Source organism: Aquarana catesbeiana, linkage group LG02, assembly GCF_042186555.1.
Source record: "Aquarana catesbeiana isolate 2022-GZ linkage group LG02, ASM4218655v1, whole genome shotgun sequence".
Taxonomy (NCBI): domain Eukaryota; kingdom Metazoa; phylum Chordata; class Amphibia; order Anura; family Ranidae; genus Aquarana; species Aquarana catesbeiana.
Window position 1 is genome coordinate 741963410 of NC_133325.1, and position 22641 is coordinate 741986050.

At 40.3% G+C, this 22641-nt stretch overlaps 1 protein-coding gene across 4 annotated transcripts in view; it reads right to left on the reverse strand.

The window, feature by feature from the left end:
• APP (amyloid beta precursor protein) overlaps positions 1-22641 on the reverse strand; it is a 356861-nt gene that overhangs the window by 122076 nt on the left and 212144 nt on the right. For all 4 annotated transcript variants that reach the window (XM_073617084.1, XM_073617083.1, XM_073617086.1 and 1 more), the window contains exons 4-5: positions 10342-10454; positions 3664-3854 (exon numbers count right to left, since the gene is read on the reverse strand). In XM_073617084.1, the coding sequence (XP_073473185.1) occupies positions 3664-3854; positions 10342-10454 (304 nt within the window). The remainder of the gene's footprint in view (positions 1-3663; positions 3855-10341; positions 10455-22641) is intronic.

The window sequence follows — 22641 nt, forward strand, 5'->3', positions numbered from 1 at the left end:
GTGGCAAAAAGTACTGCAGAGAAAATCTCTGGATTTAAATTGATACTAAACACACACTGCAACTTACATTGTCCCTTCTATTTCTGTATATGGATGATGGCACTGTAATTATTTTAATAATACAAAGAAAATGAAAAAAAAACCTTTTTCTATTCAATATATACAGCTGTACCATGACCCAGCTCTTTCCCAGCCTATCTGCAGGGAAACATAAGTGGGAGGAGCTTCTAGTCCTCTGCTGTTGGTCACATGTTCAAAATAAAAATACAGAATAAAAATGTATAAATAATTTCAATAAACTGTTTTAAATTGTCATACAAACATATATTTGGAATCAACCCTATATTATTTTTGGCAATAACATGGTGTGGGCGGATCTCTGCTAGTCACAGGCTGTGTCACGCCCACGCCTGTTTTAAAATAAGAGGGAGGTGAGGCCTCCATTAATCTACATGTAATATCCTGCCCCCATTGTGTTTAGCTGGCTATTGGGCATGGAAGAGGGCGGGAGGGAGTGGGTTGTCATTTACCACTGTGTATACACTCACATGTGTGACTCTATACTCATATGGGCTGCTCAGATGTGATAGAGAGGAAATGCTTAGCATAGAAACTCACTGAAAACTGAGCATGTGCAGAGTTACCACCACAGCAGCAAAATCCCTAGCTGAATTGGGGACATGGGCAGAAGATGGAGATAGAGAACAGCAGGATCAACCAGGTTTTTTTTTTGCAGAATACAGAAAACAAATCTCATAGAGACCGAGTATGAACAGCATGTAATACACCATTTATTGATAGTTTTTTATGATGTGGGTTTAGTGACACTTTAATGTGAATATTGCAGCAAAGGCTGTTTTGTTTTTGTTTATCTTTCAATAGGCTATTCAATCTTATTTTTATCTTGAGATCCGCTTTAACACACTTCTAAGCGACTTGCAGATTGTATTTGCCAAATGATGTTCAATTCTTTTCAGTTGCTCTTGTGATTCACACACCCTGCCAGAGTATGTCCCATAATTATGTTTTTCAGCTTCATATATCACCTGCTTTTTGGACAAGGAATTAGCAGTGTGATGATGTTCATTCATGGGCCAATGAGAGAGGTGACACAGGAAGCTTCAAAGCTGAAGCAGAACATAGTGGTGCCATCTCCTTGGCTGTGCAGTGCATCTGAGATATGAATCACAAGCCTGGCTGAAAGAATTATTTGTCAGTAATATAGCTCACACATACTGCATATTTAGCTGAAGGAGCTCAAATAATTTAAACAGGTATTTGAGGTATCCAGTCTGTTCAAGTCATCGTTTTTGTTCACTTGCACGGTACCTGGAATATTCCTGTTCACAGTTATTACCCAGACACACCAGTCATTGTGCTTTTCCCAACAGGGGTCTTAAACTGTATTTGAGAAGTATTTAAAGGTTAACTCCACTTACATGGAAACATATATAGCAAATAAAAGAATACTATACAGTGGGGGGAAATAATTATTTGATCCCCTGCAGATTTTGTAAGTTTGCCCACTTACAAAGAAATGAAGGGTCTCTCATTTTTATTATAGGTGTATTTTTAAATGAAAGAGACAGAATATCGACCAAAAAAGGCAGAAAAAAAACACGATACAAATGTTATAAATTAAGTTGCAGTTCAGTGAGTAAAATAAGTATTTGATCCCCAAGCAAAACATGATTTAGTACTTGGTGGAGAAACCCTTGTGGGCAAGCACAGAGGTAAAAGGTTTCTTCTAGTTAGTGACCAGGTTTGCACACATCTCAGGAGGAATTTTGGTCCACTCTTCTTTACAGATCCTCTCTAAATCCTTAAGGTTTCTTGGTTTCTTGGCTGTAGCTCGAAGTTTCAGTTCCCTCCATAAATTCTCTACAGGATTAAGTGCTGGAGACTGGCTAGGACAATCCATGATCTTAATGTGCTTCTTCTTGAGCCACACCTTTGTAGCCTTGGCAGTGTTTTGGGTCATCATCATGCTGGAAGACCCATCCATGACCCATCTTCAGTGTTCTGGCTGATAGAAGAATGCTCTCATCCAAGATTTTACAAGGCATGGCCCTGTCTATTGGCCCCTCAATTGGGCAAAGTTGGCCTGTACCTGTAGCAGTGAAACAGCCCCAAAGCATAACGTTTCCATCTCCGTGCTTGACTGTAGGGATGTTTGCATTTTTCTTCCTCCAAACATGGCGAGCTGAGTTATTGCTAAAGAGCTCAATTTTGGTCTCATCTGACCACAGCACTTTTTCCCAATCATTTAGATGTTCATTGGCAGACTTTGCGGGCGCTGCAGGATTTCAATCCATGTCGGCGTATTGGGTTTCCGATGGTTTGTTTGGTGACTGTGGTCCCAACTGCCTTGACATCATTCACAAGCTCCTCCCGTGTAGTTCTGGGCTGCTCCCTCACTATTCTCATGATCATCCCTACCCCATGAGGCGAAACCTTGCATGGAGCTCCAGACCGAGGGCGAATGATGGTTATTTTGTATTTCTTCTATTTCCGATTAATCATTACAACAGTTTTCTCCTTCTCACCAAGCTTCCCGTTGATGGTCTTGTAGCCTATTCCAGCCTTGTGCAGGTCTACAATCTTGTCCCCGACATCCTTTGACAGCTCTTTGGTCTTGCCCATGATGGTGGGTTTGATTGCAAGAAAGATTCTGTGGACAGGTGTCTTTTATACACATAAGTTGTCGTTAGGAGTACCTTCTTAAACTGACAGGACTATTCTGTGTACCACATGAGCACATACTGTAGCCAGTCTGCGGGAGCCAGAATTATTGTTGGTTGGCAGGGGATCAAATACTTATTTTACTCACTGAGCGGCAACTCAATTTATAACATTTGTATCATGTGTTTTTTTCTGGATTTTTGGTTGATATTCTGTCTCTATCATTTAAAATACACATATGATATAAATTATAGACCTATTATTTCTTTGTAAGTAGGCAAACTTACAAAATCTGCAGGGGATCAAATAAATATTTCCCCCACTATACAATACAATTGCTACATGACCTGTATTGTAATTTAATGTTATTAAAAAATACATTTCTTTTTAACTCAAATTTTTAGTAAAATTGTACATTGTAAATTTTTGTACAGAAAACCTATAAAAATGTAAATTCCTGCTTGTCTGATCTGATTTTACCAGATGGCTGCACCAAGATACAAGTCAGATTTTGGCCATCCTCTGCAACAGAAATGCCATTTTTGTTTAGATGCTCTCTAAGGCTGGCCATACATTATACAATTTTCTTATTCAATTCCTTTAGATTTACCTTCTATGTAGTACAAGGGCCTGCCTGATTGCATACAAATTGAAAGTGTTTAGGTTTGACCTCATATTTTATGGTTTTGGTAAATCTAAAGGAGAAATTGTACTAATGTATAAATGTACGGCCAGCCTTAGGGTTGATTATGTCTATAAGGATGCTGACCCTGGCTATTCTGAAGTTAGGAATAAATACCTCCTTTATGTTTGATGGAAGCAAGACATGAAGTGGCCTCCCATTTCTATAAGGCGTTACTGTGCTTGGTTGTAGACCCAAACACGTGAGACAGTTATTTTGTACTGAGCCCCAATTTTAAATAAATAATATACTGTAGGTCCCAAAGTGGGACACAATGAGCTGGTTTGGGTAACACTCACCTTCTGTCTGCATAGTCAGCATCGGCACCACCCCACCACACGTCAGAGTCATCCTCGGCATCAGCAGAGTCAAAGTTGTCAATCTCATCAGCAGCAGGACAGCATACAAACTCGACTCCACGGAATTTGTCGATGCCACAGGGCAGGAGCATGCCGTAGTCATGGAGACTCATGCCTCTCTCACTGCAGGACTGTAAAACACAAAAATAATGTACGTTGTCCCCACAGTTCATAATATTTGAAAATTACTTTCAGAAACACTAAAATCTAAGACCGAGGATCTCAGCCAATTGCATGCAACCAGATGAAGCGCCATGCCCTCCTTTGTAGAATGTAAAGCATTGGATTTCAATAGTGAGTTTACAATCCCACAGAAAATAAATCATTCTAGACTTTAGAAAGAAAAGATAGGCCTGGAGCTGGAGGCGCAGCTTAAGTGGAAGGCCTAAATGACTAGGTTGTAGTTAGGCTGGGATACAAATAGGGTAAAAAGTTGATGGGTTTCACAGTTACATGGGGGTCTTACCTGATTGCATAGAGTATGGCAAGGTGTGGTCACCGTGGTCTTGGTAGGGGTGGTCACTTGCCTCATGGTCAGTTGCAGGAATAGAGACAGAATAGCTTCTCCCTCCCTTCCTACATTTTTGACTAGCTTTGGACTTGATTTTTTTAATGTTATTGTCGTAGCAGCTGTCAGGGGTCTCAGGGGACTTCATAGGCGGGAGATGGTGGTAAAAATTTGGACACTAATGGTTGGGCCCATCGCAGGTATGGCTGTCACTTCCATATTTAAGATAAGGCAGTACCAATAGTGGTGTGGCTGTACCAAGGCTTAATGGAGTTAAATTGTCCTTGAGTCAGTGCAGTTGCGGCTGAGGGCCTTGAAGTAGAAATGGTGGGGCACATTTATTGGTAAAATAAATGTGCCTTCAAAGTCCCTAGATCAGAAAATATATCAGGTCTTTATTAGGATTGTTATAAATTTGATAATAACATTGAAATTTTAATAGTTTGTAATTTTTGGATTGGTTGTTTAATAAATGGCTTCTATGGCCTTTTCAACCCAAAAAATCAATGTCCAGTGGTTTGTTTTGGGTAAAGGTGACTTAGTTAGGTGGGGGTAAGGCAACAGGTCATGGCAGCCGCAATACAAGGCAATACCTTAGTCTTGAATCTAGCACACAAATAATGAAGATATTTTACTGTGCAGTAGGTCAAATTTGCAACAAATCCTTTCCAGGGACATAATTTTAAAGGACAAATTTTCAAAACCAAGGAAAATATTGCTAAATATCAGACTTAGGTCTTATACACACTAGGATGGACTGCACAGCAATTCATATGTTGAGTTGTGTTGCATTTGCTGGCCCAATCAAAATAAATGCACTAAAAATTTTAAAAAATATTTTTTTTTTCAGCACACCACAATGAATATTTTAAGCATGCTCTGGGCTTATGTTGGAATGTCATTCAAAATGCATGCATGATGCTTTCCTGTAAGTTGAATGCACTAATTTAACCAAGCATTGCTGTAACACGCTGGTGTGAACTGGGCTTAGAATTCTATCCACTAACTCTTACATGGCAGAACAGAAAACACAAATATAAGAAGTAACTTTAAGGGGAGTTCTAGATTATATAATTCCATTTTGGCCAACACAAAAGTGCCAAAACTGCAATTTTTAATGAATATGGTGCATTATAAATGAAGCTGTAAAAAGATACAAGATGCAGTAAAAACCAAGGACTTTTGGTTATTACTATGGATGCCAATTTGCTCTCCTTTGCCTCATACATTCTCTTATAATAAATGTACAGCTCCCGAAACCATTCCAGTGATTTTCTAGCAGTCTGTGAGAAATCACAGACCTGCAACTAGCAATAGACAAAAAGAACATCCATTATCCAAGCAACTAGCAAATCTTTTTTGCTTTTTTTTCCCAAAATATATGTATGGTCATATAAGCCTCTAAACCAGGGTTCCATTGATCCCTAGGGTTTCTCCAAAGGTTCCTTGAGGAATAGGCAATTTTGGCCTCTAAGGTTCCTATTAACACCATTGATCTTTTTGGATAGTTGTAAGGAAGTAATTCTTCCTAATGCCCACAAATGTAAGGTGCATTTTTCCCACTGACCATCACACTAATATATCATGAGCTGTAGATATAGTAACTTTTAACAGGGGTTTCCTCAGACTAAAAAATGTTATTTCAAGGGTTCCACTGTGTTGAAAAGGTTACTGTAAACAGTTTAATAGGCATACCACCCTCAATGAATGTTATAAACTAAAAGAGTGCCGCTTTTGCTTTCTTTCATCCTAATACATTTTTTGATTGTTTAAAGCATATGAGACTTTTATTGATTTTTTTATGTTCTAGTAGCAGCTCGCATGTTCATATATATGTCAATGTAATTTGATTTCCACGAGCGCCGGCTTAGTGATTAATTTTGCTTTTAGGTCATTGAATGTTATAAACTGATTGCAGATGGTGAAGTTCTGAAATATTTTAGTGAGGGCTGCCAGCCATAGAACAGTTGGGACAGAACAGAGGGACTGCTCTCCTGTCCCTATCCAACCATCCAGTGCGGTCTTTCTATCACGAACCCCACTGCTGAATAGGAATGAGTGCCACTTACAATACAAAGGCCAGCACGTGTTCTTTTAAAAGATATAAAGCCTCAACAGCTTTTAGTCATCACCCCGTCCCCACGTCTTGTATTCATCACCCCGTCCCCACTTCTTGTAGTCATCACCCCATTCCCCACATCTTGTAGTCATCACCCCATTCCCACGTCTTGTAGTCATCAAATCATCCCCATAATCATTCATGTGCAGTATGGCAAAACTTATTTTTAAAATGCTATGTTCTAGAGGTAGAGTCCTTATTACTGTCTGGGCTCCCTTTGCACTTGTTGGGCTTTTTTTGTTAATGAAATCATATTCTGTGCTGATGCTTAGAAACAAAATAATAGTAAGTGGCGCCTTTGGCAATATCCAAGTCCCAGCACACCCCTGAAGACCTGCTCCTACTTTGATATCTAGACTCCTGGTACAGATTCCAAAAAGGTTGTTTTTGCTTGTCATCACACAAAAATACATAAACAAGAACTGCATTAGACCTGTATTCTTCCAGGTCACATTAATAGATTATCCACACTAGATCATAGCCGTACTGATTCCACCCAAATAAACCAGCCCCTCCTTGATGCGTTTTACCATATAGTGGCTTTAAGGCGGAGGAGATGGTTTATTTGGGTGGCATCAGTATGACTGTGACCTATTGTGGATGATCTGTTAATATGACTTGGAAGAACACAGGTTGGAGTCCCATTCTTATCTGCTGTATATTTTAGTAAGTGGTAGCTCACTGATTTTACAGGTTAGAGGGTGGACTATGAAGTGATAATAAAAAAAAAAAAACTTCAGTAGCTACAATATTTATTAATATGTTTTATTAATACATGTGGAAATCAGTGAAGCGTACCGATAAGTTTTTTTATTATCACTTCATAGTCCACTCTCTAACCTGTAAAATCAGTGAGCTACCACTTACTAAAATATACAGTAGATAAGAATGGGACTCCAACCTGTATTCTTCCAAGTCATATTAACAGATCATCCACAATAGGTCACAGTCATACTGATGCCACCCAAATAAACCATCTCCTCCTCCTTAAAGCCACTATATGGTAAAACGCATCAAGGAGGGGCTGGTTTATTTGGGTGGAATCAGTACGGCTATGATCTAGTGTGGATAATCTATTAATGTGACCTGGAAGAATACAGGTCTAATGCAGTTCTTGTTTATGTATTTTTGTGTGATGACAAGCAAAAACAACCTTTTTGGAATCTGTACCAGGAGTCTAGATATCAAAGTAGGAGCAGGTCTTCAGCGGTGTGCTGGGACTTGGATATTGCCAAAGGCGCCACTTACTATTATTTTGTTTCTAAGCATCAGCACAGAATATGATTTCATTAACAAAAAAAGCCCAACAAGTTAGACATCTGCTGATATTTTTGTAGATGCCTTGTTGACCTGGATCCTGAAATCCATTCAACCATGCCACAGGTTGGAGATAATCATTGGAAGTGATGCAATAGGTTTGATTGCTCTAAGGCTTTCAAAGTTATAAGTGTGTGTTAAAATAGACTTTCAGACACAGTTACTATGATTGCAATGGTTTTCTTTCTTATAGAGAAAACAGAACTAGCTTTTTACTGCAAAGGTGACACATACGCTAGGAAGCTGAGTCAGGGAAAAACACTGTGGCCTGAAATTTGTGAGATTTATAACCATCAATGCAGAGAGTTTCCAAATCACAGTTAGGCAATCGTATTACAATCTGGCAGTTCAGAATTATACAAATTAGTGCCAACCACAACAATGTTCCTTGGCCAGGTTATACCTCTCTTCAGCAATTTCTACATTTTGATGCCAATAAAGAGCAACTTTCTTGAAAAATTAAATATAACACTGAACACAGAGGGTAATAGAGGCAATTGATGCACTTGGACCTGCCAAATATGACAGTTGCTGTATTTTGAAAGTGTTATGTTCAAGGTCTACACAGTGTGCCTCCAAGTCTGGCCTGTCCTACAGCAGTACACACAGGCTAGACAGAGATACTATTAGATGTGGCAAACTCCACACACCGAACACCTAAATACAAAAACTAACCTCCTTATGGCATCCATAAATAGGGGACAGGGGCAAATTTTCCTATCTGCCTCTTGTATGGATTTCTTCAAAACTAGTGCACTTTAAGGTGAATTTGTGCTTTGCACATATAGGAAAAAGAAAACAGGTCTACTTTGGTAAGGTGGATGTCCACAAATGCATATACCTACCTAACCTTTCTCCTTGTGCGGTTTAGCCGCGGGGAGCAAAGAAAAGCCCCATGTAAGGTTGGCCATAGCTGGATCGCTTTTGAAAAAAAATTAAAAACAGATTCTTTCATTCACACAAGCAAGGCAGATGGAAGAAACCACCTCACTGAGACATTGTATTCTGACAATGGGACTCACTATTGTCAGAATACACTGATCAGCAGCTTCAGCTGCTGCTCATCATTCCCAATCGACTTCTGTCGAGTAGGGATGAGCTCAGGCGTGTTCACAAACAGCACGTGCGGAGCCCACCAAGAAGTCGGCACTGCACAGCGCTAATTACAAGCAGTGAGACATTGTCCCGATGCGCGGCTGCAGAGATCAGGAAATGTCTCACTGCCTGCGATTAGCGCTCCACAGTGCCGACTTCCTGGTGGGCTCTGCACATGCTGTTTGCGAACACGCTGAGCTCATCCTTACTGTCGTTTAGGGACGGCCAAGCATGGATCGAAATTCACCCAGTTCCTGCTGAACTCACAAGAATCATAGTTTACACTGGTCTATATAATCCCCAAATGGCAATACTGATAGTCCCACTGCTGACATGTTGCTCGATACCCCGGTGTACCAGATAGGACCTTCCGATCCCAACGATAAATGCAGCAGCAAAAGAGTAAAGGAAAGGTAAGTATATATTGCTGTGTATGAGCTAAATAAAGCAAACCCGAATGGGCAAAGCACAGCTTTACTTTAAGCAGAGATAAACCAGCGGCTAGTACACTAATCTGCAGAGATCACGGTCCAATGCATGTTTGCTGTATTTACAAAAAAAGTTGGCCAACCAACTGACATGAATGAAGTGCTCACTCTACGTATGATTGCATTTTCATTGATGTCAAAGTACCAGGAAAGCCCTGTAATCTTCAACATGGAGGGCCCTGGAACCTAACACACACATACACATTATAATATAGAGTATATGGTTTTATTTTTTTTTTTTAACTCCTGAGAAGAGAAAGACAGGACTGAGCACCCTAAGCATACTGCATTAATGAAATATATTTTTACAACATTTCATTTAGGACAATTTATATTATTAAGATAATTGTAAAAAAAAATGTCTCTTTAAATGTGTTGATTTTGTGTTTCTCTCAAGGCTTTTCTCTGCTTCCATAAGCGGGTGCTTATTAATTGCAAATGTTTACATAACCCTAAAGGCGTAAAGAACCAGGGTATTTTTTTTAACTCATTTGATTGTGAAGTGCAATGGGCTTCTGAACTCAAAACACGTCTCAAAACAGCAACGTGAAATAGAGTCTGGGAGCTGGGCCACTTCAACTTTTGACAAGAGACCTGTCTAATTAAAGTGGAAGTAAACCCTTCTATTGTTTTCAGCCAAGAAAGCTGCCATCTTGGCCTAGGTTTAATCTTCAACTGCCATGTGCTGCAAATGTAATCAGCTATGACACCAGTAATTGAAGGGTTTGACAGTTTGGTTGAGTGTACAACCAATGGGGAGTGTTACAAATGTGGGAAATGTAATTGTTTTTTGAAACTGTTAAATTGATGGGTTTATTTCTGCTTTAAAGTAGCAGATGGTAGTCATCACCCTTTTATAAAGTTTTGGTTTAAAAAAATAGATCAAATACACCTCATGGAGGAATTAACCCATGTTAACCAGATGGCAATCAAGAGTGACGTGTGCTCTGGTCGACTGCATTTAAGTACATTTATTTTGTTTTTTTCCATATGCATAAAGTTAATTCCACCATGATTTTCTGATAACTTCACCTAACCATACATATGGCATATAACATGTCATTACATAGAGTGTTAGGAAGTTGTAGTACCTCTTTGGCTACTGTGTGCCAGTGGAGATGAGTCTCACAAGTATCCATTCGTTCCTGATGGAGGAATCTGCATTTATCTGGAACCAGAAGAGCATCGCTTACGAATTCCCCAACTGGAAAAAAAACAAACAAATCGTAAACAGTTTAACCTAAAATAATATGAAGCATTGTGTCTAAAACATGCATTTCCGTTCATCTACACATTTCACAGAACTCTAAACTTAGAAATATTTTCACATTATATAGAGTTATAAACACCCTTATGTGGATAACTGCTAAATTTGACCTAAAATGTGTGCATAGCCAATTTATTTTTGTTTGCGGAGGCAGTAAAAAAAGTGTTAAAACCTGTTATTTGTTGCTGTCTGAGTTCAGTAATGGAGATATTCCCTCACTTTCTGTCCTGGAAACACAAAAGGAAGTGAGGGAAATTCCCCTCCTAGACAACTAAACTATCACCAAAGTCTTCCAATGGCCAGGTGTCCATTGGAAGATTTACCTTAACTTTTTCCTTTGGTGATAATTCTAACATTTTGGATTTTCCAACATTTTGTCTCAATAATAGTCACTAGGACAACTAGAGGAGTAAATCTCCCCAATGTGGACACAGACAGCAGTACAAACTTTACAGATTGTCTAAACCCGTTCCCATTCTATCCAAAACATTACAAAAGTCTTACTTTTGCATACATCAAAAGTAAACCTGTGCTTTTGCCCATTTGATGTATGTGGGCTGTAACCTATGCTTTGCCCTTTGGGGATCAGTGATTTCCTGTGGCAGAACCTCACAAGAATATTGCCATAGACCAGAATTTGTACAGTAAATTCAAAAGTACCAAGTAATATAAAACAGGCTTGTAGACCTGGCCACTGTTGCCCAAGGATTTTCCATCACTTGTCTATGGACTTTAGTGCATGCAAATAAAATAAACATTTTAAGATATCCAATTTTCTGTAAATCCTTTGGTAAACTTTTTCCAGTCTTTTGAGCTTCAAAAATAAATTTCTGGTTCTCTCTATTATTGTACCTCTACATAGTTGTAATTTGAAAAATTTCGAAAAGAATTTTTTTTTTTTTTTTCAAAAGTGCTACTGAACAAAGACACCAACTAGGATTGGAAAACCCAAATGTAAAAAGATCAATCTCTTTATACGATTTATCTGAGCGAGTCACATGATCTTCTATCCATTACCTAAATTTTTAGGTTGTATATTCAATAAATACATATATATGGTAATGTAAACTTCTGTAGTTGTTAAAGCTAAACTCCAGGCAGATACAAAAGACAAATATGAATGTAGCTCTGTATTCAATAACACATCCTTAAATTAATTTTTTGTAAACACAAGCAATGTACTGTAGGTATCCAACTTTAGCATATCTGCCTCTTGTGATCCCCTGTTAAAGCTGTGACTTTTAATATTAGGACCAGCGGTGGACCGTCCATACGCTGCTCTCCTAATCCATGCGCCCGGCGCCTAACTTACATACAGGGCAAAAGACGCATGGATTCCAATGTTTTTTTTTTTTTTTTTTTCAGGAGTACGTGATTGGAGCCTGAGGCTCTAATTGGCTTCAAAAAAGGGTGGGCTCTCTGCGCCCCAAGCCCACCCAGTTGTGTGATAATAGCGAATTGGAGGGCGAGGTGTTGGGTGGCGGCGGACAAATTGATGCCCCCCCAAAATACAGCACCAGCCGCCACTGATTAGGGCACTTACCTGTCCTGGAATCCAGCGATGTCAGAACCCCAGCTGTTTCCATCAGCTCTCGGGTTCTGCCGCTGCCATAGCCTGTAAGGAAAACCGGCAGTGAAGCAGGTTTCACAGCCGATTCCCTACTGCGCATGCATGAAGCGTGCTTCGCTTTCTGAATGGCCCGGCGGCGGGGAAGGAGGAGGGGGGCCGAACTCCTCGGCGAAGTCCGACGGAAGTGGGGACAGGTACCCGCTCCCCCCCAAAGGTGCCAAATGCAGCACCAGAGGGGGGGGGGGGGGGGGAGACAGATAAGCGGAGCTTCCACTTTTGGGTGGAACTCCACTTTAAGTACAGCTCAGATGGAAGAGCTAGAATAGCACAAAAAGTCAATCAGTTATGATGCAGTGCAAGAAGCAGTTAACAGATGAAGAGGGCAGAGTGGCTGAGAAATGTTGATTAGAGCACTACTTCTCTATTCACTGTCCAGTCACAAGCTGGGGATAGAAATACCTAAATGTGCTACTTAACAGCAGCAATGTAAATCTAAATATTGAATAGGAAGAAATATAAATTCTTGGGCTTTGTAGAAGATTGACTTATGTCTTAGATTAAGACAGGTGTATATTTTAGCAGTAACCCATGAAGGAATCCAAAGAATGACTATGGGTGCACAAACATTTTCTTACAACTCTTTACTTGTCTGACAATGAGGTAATCTAAGGACGCATGTATACTGTGGGCCTTCACTGAAGCTTGAGTACACCCGGTGTACAGCTTGTCAAAAACTGCTGTCAAGGATCTTTTAACATTGTCAGTTCAGCAATTCAGCTTCATAGCGGGAAGTGAATCCGGACGAAAGATGGGATTGCTGGCAGATTGCTAAACACAAGATATGCGACACCCTGCTGTGACGAAACATGGCGCAGCCTCCGCTTCAACACTTAAATCTGAAATAATAGATGCGTTTTCAGCACAGGTGGCTCTATCACAAAAGCAGAACAAAGTTTACAGAGTGGCTGTGACCTGAGACCTCAGAAGACGTGGGTTGATACTTAAAAAGGGAGGAAGAAAAGCAAATGATTTTGCTCTAGAGTGCTGCTAACTCACAAATGTTTTAAAAGGACTTTGATAAAAAAGTTTTAGTTAAAGAAAACAATCTTCCAAAACAGGTCTAATTTTGTGGACAAGAGGGCACAACAAAACAGACGCAAATATAGTGCAAAGCAGTCAGTGCACTGGAAGCTTTTACATTATAGAGATTGACTTTGGTCCAGGTTAGACAATGAACTAGGGGTTCTTACAAACACTAAAGAAATAACAGCATACTGTTGGCCCACATTTTCTGGTTCTGTCCACAGGTCCAGGGAGTGCTGGAATGGCTCCCGGAGGTTGCTTTGCCACTTGACCCTTTGCACTATTCTCTTGGGATTGCCGTTTGCTGGTACTTCTAAAAACTCTAAAAAAACTTAAGAGCTCATATTAGGACTGCTGCCAGGACATTAATTCCCCATTACTGGAAATCTGTAGAGGTCCCTTCCCAGAACAAACTTATCACTGCCATAGCTGAGGTGCGAGTAATGGAATATTTGACTACTCTCTCAGGTAATTACGAAGGTCAGCGTAATAAAGTGTTGGACCCTTGGGACTGTTCCATTTTTGGATCTATTCCTTTCTCCCCCTCGACCCCCTCACAACCTCTAGTTACTCCCCAACTACATTAACTAAGCAGGTCACCCTTTCTCATACTGTGTGAAATACCCAGGAATATCATCTTTTGGTTGTTTCCTTGTAGCTTTATACATTTCTTCATATCTCATGTACATTTATTGGTTCACTTCTTGGTTATGTTAAAAATACTCTTTTGTTTAATGTCTCTATTTGATTGACATTTTGGTTATCATTGGATAGTTTTTCATGATCATGTCTTGTCTTAGTATTATGGTTGTGTAGCTTATTATTATTATTTAAGGTACTTATATAGCGCCGTCAATTTACACAGCGGTTTACTTATACATTGTACATTCACATCAGTCCTTATCCTCAAGGAGCTTACAATCTAAGGTCCCTAACTCACATTCATATACTGGGGCCAATTTAGACAGTATTCAGACAGAAGTCTTTAGAGTGTGGGAGGAAAAGAGTACACGGAGGAAACCCACGCAGGCACAGGGAGAACATGCAAACTCCAGGCAGGTAGTGCCCTGGTTGGGATTCGACCCATCGACCCTTTTTACTGCTAGGCAAGAGTGCTAACCACTACACCACTGTGCCCCCCACTACACCACTGTGCCGTCCATTGAATATTCTAATATAAAACTTAATGTGCCACCCCAATAAGGGGATGGCTTACATTATTAATTCTCCTGTATTTTACTGTTTGACCACTGTGCTGACAAGATATCTCTCATACTGTTGTATTTATGTAAAGAGCGGCATAAAGAACCTTTTTTGACCATGTCCATCTAAAGCATCAGAGAAATGGTATTTTACTAACAATTCTTTTAAAGGATGCACAGATATTTGCTTGAAAAGTCAACTGTTCTGGTTAGATTTATTTTGGATGTTTATCCATAAAAGTCTTATCTTTATTTATATACTGTCCATCCTTTTTTGGAAATTAGAGGTTACACATCTGGGAATGCCCTATAGTAAGTAGCCCTACAGGCCTGCCTGTGTTGACGGGCTTTGGTTCACTTTAAATGGGTGTTGCATTCCTATAAAAGTCAATGAGAATGCAAAACCCACTAAAAGCAGGTTAAATGTACATGTTAAAGCCTTAATCGGTCTGCTATCAACAGTCTTCAGGTGATAAAGGAGAGGACACGAGAACCACTGCTGGCTGACGTATTTAGAAGGACTACGTTCTTCCTCAGAGGTTTGCGGAAGAAGTTATTCCTTCGAAATGCGTCAGCCAGCAGTGGTTCTCGCGTCCTCGCCTTTATCACCTGGAGACTGTTGATACCAGACCGATTAAGGCTTTTACAACTTGCCAAAAACTGCAGTTAGATCTGACCATAAAGGTCAAGTGTTGTAGTGACAAAGATTAGGGCGGCATACTTGGTTTGTCGGTATAGTTTGTTTTAAGTTTGTGATCCTTAGCTATATTTTGCTTATGTCCCACATTCATAGTATTCTCAGACATTACTTGGCAATCATATATGGCCCATCACTTACGAACACCAATTTTAGCTAAAAATGCTCTTATTTTAACAAAATTTTATCCTGACTCTAGGACAGGTTTGGCAAGTTGGATACCACTGGCAACCATACAATCTTCAAGAGATGGGTAAGTGTCCTCCAAGAAAGATGAGTGGGGAGACATTTACCTATCCTCACCAATGCTGGTATCTTCTGCAGCTTGAACTGTTTAATCATCTCTGCACTAAATCTGCTGCCTGCCTTCTGAATGAGAAAAGGGGAGGATTGGCCCATCTGGACATTAAAATTGGAAACTTGCTGCATGTGACAGAGTGTTTCCAATGGTTGGTAAAGTTCATCACCATTTCCAGGGTGGCCTTACATGGACCAAACATCACTCTAGTGTCACATCAACCTATTATCAGATGCTTTATGGCCACCCTAGAGCTCCTACAATTTTTGTTCATGTATCACTGTGTTATATACATTGGGGAAGGAAAGTATTCAGACCCCCTTATAATTTTCACTCTTTGTTATATTGCAGCCATTTGCTAAAATCATTTAAGTTCATTTTTTTTCCTCATTAATGTACACACAGCACCCCATATTGACAGAAAAACACAGAATTGTTGACATTTTTGCAGATTAAAAAAGAAAAACTGAAATATCACATGGTCCTAAGTATTCAGACCCTTTGCTCAGTATTTAGTAGAAGCACCCTTTTGATCTAATACAGCCATGAGTCTTTTTGGGAAAGATGCAACAAGTTTTTCACATCTGGATTTGGGGATCCTCTGCCATTCCTCCTTGCAGATCCTCTCCAGTTCTGTCAGGTTGGATGGTAAACGTTGGTGGACAGCCATTTTTAGGTATCTCCAGAGATGCTCAATTGGGTTTAAGTCAGGGCTCTGTCTGGGCCATCTCCCGACTGCATCTCTGGAGCTCAGCCACAGTGATCTTTGGGTTCTTCTTTACCTCTCTCACCAATGCTCTTCTCCCTCGATAGCTCAGTTTGGCCGGACGGCCAGCTCTAGGAAGGGTTCTGGTCGTCCCAAACGTCTTCCATTTAAGGATTATGGAGGCCACTGTGCTCTTAGGAACCTTAAGTGCAGAATTTTTTTTGTAACCTTTGCCAGATCTGTGCCTTGCCACAATTCAAATGAAGGTGTAGAACCATCTCAAGGATGCTCAGAAGAAAAGGACAGCACCTGAGTTAAGTATATGAGTGTCACAGCAAAGGGTCCAAAATACTTAGGACCATGTGATATTTCAGCTTCTCTTTTTTAATAAATCTGCAAAAATGTCAACAATTCTGTGATTTTCTGTCAATGTGGGGTGCTGTGTGTACATTAATGAGGAAAAAAATGAACTTAAATGATTTTAGCAAATGGCTGCAATATAACAAAGAGTGAAAAATTTAAGGGGGTCTGAATACTTTCCGTCCCCACTGTATATACTCACTGACCACTTTATTAGGTACATTTGTTGAATTGCTTGGTAATACAAATTGCGCTCTAGTAAGTATCAACTTAATATAGTAACATAAAAATTGCTACTAAACATCAAATGTGCAGATGATCATAGTATACAATATAAAGTGCACATTGCTCAAAATTCAATGACCCCAGATGCGATTCACAGTGTGTACAATCAAGTAAGATATATAATGTACAAGCTAATCCAACATTAAAAAGTGCTAATGCTAACAGCGTGTAAGAGTAAAGTCCAAAAGTGCACATAAATCTTCAAATAAGATACGTAAAGTGCAACATATAAAGTGCTGTGCTCCAGGTGTCACTCTGTGCAGAAATTAACTTATTGTGAATAAGTGATAACAGTCCTCTTTGTTGTGTATAAAACACTTCAATGTGCAATGGCTGCTTACCTTACCGCTGTAAGGTAACAGTGTGATAGTAATATGTGGTGATGATTATGAACAAATTCAGGATCCTGCAGTCAATTGCTCCTAGCGTTCCTTATATATAATATTATTCAGGGAGCATTGATGAGATATGATATCCCGGTAAGCTTAGATATCCTGGTGTGTGGTCTTCTTTTGTAGGCCTACATCGCCTCTATACTAGTCAGTGGCAATAAAGATCCTCCCAGGTGGATGTATATAAATTACATAAAGAAAGAAAGTAGGGAGACCCAGATAGTGAAGTATGTAAAACTGGGTATTTAAATTGTAGCCAAAAGTAGTACTCATATTAACAACATCTGAACACGCAAAACAAAAAACAATCAGCGAGCTTGTGGCCTGACGTCACTTCCGGTGCCCGTCTATTCCGACGTGTATCGTCACAATCACGTGCTCAAATCATCCCACCAATGGTTTCTTGACTATGACAATGAGGTCACTGTACTCCAATGGCCTCCACAGTCACCAGATCCCAATCCAATAGAGCACCTTTGGGATGTGGTGGAACAGGAGATGCGCATCATGGATATGCAGCTGACAAATCTGCAGCAACTGCGTGATGCTATCGTGTTAATATGGACCAAATTCTCTGAGTAATGTTTCCAACACCTTGTTAAATCTATGCCAGGAAGAATTAAGGCAGTTCTGAAGGCAAAAGGGGGTCCAACCCGGTACTAGCAAGGTGTACCTAATAAATTGACCAGTGAGTGTATATCACCACTAACAAACAGACACTAATACAAGGGATTAGGCAGAGATGCAAAATATGTTTTCCTGCACACCCTATATATGTAAGTGAATCAGGAAAAACCCCGAAACAAGGAATGAATCAACACAGATTTACAATAACTAAACCTGATGTGGTCTGTGGTTGCCCATTTCTGTAGCAGCAGAAAAGATTTGAATGCTCTGAGGGCGACAGCGCTGATGGGGAACTTCAAATCACAGAAATGAGAGCCTGGAATGGATATATAAAACCATCCAAAATGTTTGAGCTCTGGACACTGACCTAAATAAAAGACAGAAAGTTTATATGCCACTATGATTTTAATTGAAACCACTCTAACTGAAACCATTGCTACTATAGAAACCTATCTTCTCTAAAGGCTGTGATGATGGTTGTACAAAAATTCTAATGCCGCGTACACGTTCGGAAATTCCACCAGCAAAACGCAGATGAGAGCTTTTTGTCGAAAATGCGACCGTGTCTATGCTCCATCGGTCTTTTGCTGGCGGAATTCCAGCCAGCAAAAGATTGAGAGCGTGTTCTCTATTTTTTGGTCAGGAAAAGTTCCTATCCGTCTGTACAAATTCCGACATGCAAAATTTCTACGCATGCTCGGAAACAATTCGATGCATGCTCGGAAGCATTGAACTTCATTTTCTCGGCTTGTCGTAGTGTTGTACGTCACCGCGTTCTTGACGGTCGAAAGTTCCGAGAACTTTTCCGCGGGAATGCAAGGCAAGCTTGAGTGGAATTCCGTCAGAAAAACCATCCAAGTTTTTTCAGACGGAAAATCCGCTCATGTGTATGTGGCATAAGACTTCTACTGATGAGCTCATACCTGGGATAACTACAGGCTTAAATATTCCATCTGCAGGATAGAACCAACCTTTGCATTTATCCCTGTCCTCCACTATAAGGGGAGCATTCTTCCCTGATCATCATGGTAAGGGGAGCATTCTGCCGTGAACATCATGGTAAGAGGAGCATTCTTCTATAAATATCATGGTAAGGGCAGCATTCTTCCGTGAACATCATGGTAAGGGCAGCATTCTTCCATGATCATCATGGTAAGGGGAGCATTCTTATGTGAACATCGTGGTAAGGGGAGCATTCTTTCGTGAACATCGTGGTAAGGGGAGCATTGTTCCGTGATCATCATAGTAAGGGGAGCATTGTTCCGTGATCATCATAGTAAGGGGAGCATTGTTCCGTGAACATCATAGTAAGGGGAGCATTGTTCCGTGAACATCATAGTAAGGGGAGCATTGTTCCGTGAACATCATAGTAAGGGGAGCATTGTTCCGTGAACATCATAGTAAGGGGAGCATTGTTCCATGAACATCGTGGTAAGGGGAGCATTGTTCTGTGAACATCGTGGTAAGGGGAGCATTGTTCCGTGAACATCGTGATAAGGGGAGCATTGTTCCGTGAACATCGTGGTAAGGGGAGCATTATTCCGTGAACATCGTGGTAAGGGGAGCATTGTTCCGTGAACATCGTGGTAAGGGGAGCATTGTTCCGTGAACATCGTGGTAAGGGGAGCATTGTTCCGTGAACATCGTGGTAAGGGGAGCATTGTTCCGTGAACATCATGGTAAGGGGAGCATTCTTCCGTGAACATCATGGTTAATGGGGCATTCTTCCCTGACCACCACTGTAAGGGGGGGGGGGGCATTGTTCCTGCTGCCTCCAGACTACTTATCTATATATGGGGTTCCCTGAGACCTAAAATATAGACATATTGCAATGTACATACAAATGCTCAGCTGTTAGGTGTGAAGTGTAACAGGAAATCGTATATGCACATGAATCAATTTCTTATTAAACCTTTCAGTTCTGACAACCAACTCGTCGTAAATTTTAAAATTTCACACCAGCTACAACTTCTTATGTCTTAGAAAGAAAACATTTTATATATATATATATATATATATATATATATATTTGGATATATATATATATATATATATATAGATCTATATCTAGATATATATCTAGATATAGATCTATATCTATTTTTTTTTTTTTTTTTTGGTAGTAATATGCGATTAGAGCCCTTAGGTTCCATAGTGAGTATAACAAGCATGCTTTACTGCATATTCAGACTGATTTTACTGTTGTGTGTCTAGGAACACTTTAACTATGTTTACTAAATTGGGGTTTTGTAGCTTTCAAAATCTATATCTTAGAGGTAAAAATGTTTTTATTGTTTTACAATTCAAACAAAGGAAAGGACACAATAGCAAAATATATATAATGTAAGTCAATAGTAATGGCTATCGCCCAAAACATGTCGTACATAAATCAAAAATTCCGAGCTGAGGGTTGTGTCACATAAGGCGGACCAGGCTAATTATGGAAACCGCAAATGAATAGAACATAAAGGCATCATATGAATGGAGTATCAAACACACATGTGGCAAAGTCAATAGGACTTCCAGCATCTAGAGAAAATCCTATCTTAGAACTACAAACATAATTTCATAGATCAATCAGGCTCCTTTGTAAAACTTGCAATTGACCTAATGTGCGCCATACTAAAGGCATCTAATTGGTTCCTGAGAGCAACACCTCAATAGTTTGCAAAGTGAACACAAGAACTTTTAACACAAAAAAAGCTGCGCTTTTAATAATCAAAGTTCCTTGTCTGACCCATTCTTTGGCTCCCGTAGAGTTACACGGGATGAAATCATTGATGAAGACAGCAGCAGATTTTACATTTGTGTTCTGCCACCCTGCTTTCTATCTCAGACAGTTTATAGAATGAATATGTCATCAGCATTTAATGTGACTGACAAAAAAAGACCATACAACCCCTACACACACAACCCGAGCAACAGAACCAAGCATGCAGGCTCGGATGTGTCATCCAAACCACGCAGGGCTACCACCGCGTTTAATAATACATGAAAGAGCAAGAACAAGAGAAAATAAATTGTCTGATCATATGAAGAAGATGGCCGGTCTCTTGGGAAGGCAAACTACTGCTTTACAATGAACCACATTTTTTAAGAGTGGAATGGGCCCCGATATTTTTTTTTTTTTAAAGTGGAAAGGAATCAGAAGGACAGCAAACCTAGATGGAAGACGAAGTAAAAATCAAAAATAGTACAAAAATAAGAGTAAGCAGCAGCTGTGAAGAAGACAACTGTGGGCTTTAATAGAGCTCTGAGCTCTCATCTCCTGTCAGCTCTGAGTGTTTTCATTTGGCTCGGTTAAGTTGTCGCCTGTCCATGAAACTCAGAAATTTCATCTGTATTAATATTCAGCATCTTCGGCCCTCGTACTTGTTATGCGGAGGAATTCTGTTTACACTGCATTAAAATGCAGGTGATGATTCCCCCACATTTCACGCTGTTAATCTCTGATACAGTGTACGACAGACTTCCATTATATGAAAATGAGTGTGTTCAGCTATGACAAATATTGCTTTATTTAAACTATTCTACATGGCAACAGAAAAAAAAAACAAGTCTTGCTGGTTGTCCTCTACACCAGGGAATGCTACAATAAGCATTACAATGGAGCAGTGGTATTCATGTCTGTTTGCTCTCAGCCCAATGATGGTACATGCTTTTCACAATGTAGGAGCTAAGCTGCAATACATAGTAAAAAAAAAAAAAAAAAAAATCATTTCACCTGTTAGTGGACTTTAAGGGCTCTTTCACACGGGGGATCCGTATGTCCGTTTTTCATCCTTCCGTTTTCGGATGAAAAACAGACATACATGTATCCCTATGGAGCGTCGGATGTCAGCGGTGACATGTCCGCTGACATCCGACGCCGCTCCGATCCGAAAAGTGTAACGGAGGAAAAACCTACTTTTCCATCCGTTTTCGGATCGGATCGGGTGACGACGGACACTACGGTCCGTCATCATCCGATCCCCCATAGGGGAGAGCGGCGCTCTGACAGGTCCGTAGCTGCACAGCGTGCAGCGATGGACCTGTCATCTTTCTGCTCAGCGGGGATCGGCGGAGCGATCCCCGCTGAGCCAGCGGGTGTTCACGGGGCGGATCATCACTGATCAGCCCCGTGTGAAAGAGCCCTAAGGCTTAATGCCCTGTACACACGACCGGTTTTGCCATCGGAATTAACGCTGAAGGATTTTCTGACGGAATTCTGCTCAAGCTGTCTTGCATACATACGGTCACACCAAATTCCGACCATCAAGAACACAGTGACGTATACGACGTCTCGTACTTGCTTCAGAGCATGCGTCATTTTTGGTACGTCAGAACAGCATACAGACAATCGGTTTTCCAGATAGGAATTTGTTCCGTCGGAAAAATATACAACATGTTCTCCAAGTCCCTCTGAATTATCGATGTAAAAAGTCAGATGGGGCATACACATGGTCGGAATATACGATGAAAAGCTTCCATCTGACTTTTTCTGTCGGAAATTCCGACCGTGTGTACGGGGCATAAATAATACTGTTGATTCTGTTGACAACTTGCCAGTGTCAAGGCTGCCAGGACTCAACCTACCTTCCCCCTGTGGCATTGCCCCCTGCTGTGTTTCAACCGGCAAGGAAGAAACTCTCTTTAGGAAAATTAAAAAAATGAATCCATTTACACTTCTGCATAATCAATCGGTACTTAACCACTTACTTACTGGGCACTTTCACCCCCTTCCTGCCCAGGCCAATTTTCAGCTTTCCGCGCTGTCGCACTTTGAATGACAATTGCGCGGTCATGCAACACTGTACCCATATGACATTTTTAGATCTTTTTCACACAAATAAAACTTTCTTTTGGCGGTATTTAATCATCACTGGGTAGTTTATTTTTTGCTAAACAACCAAAAATTTTAAAAA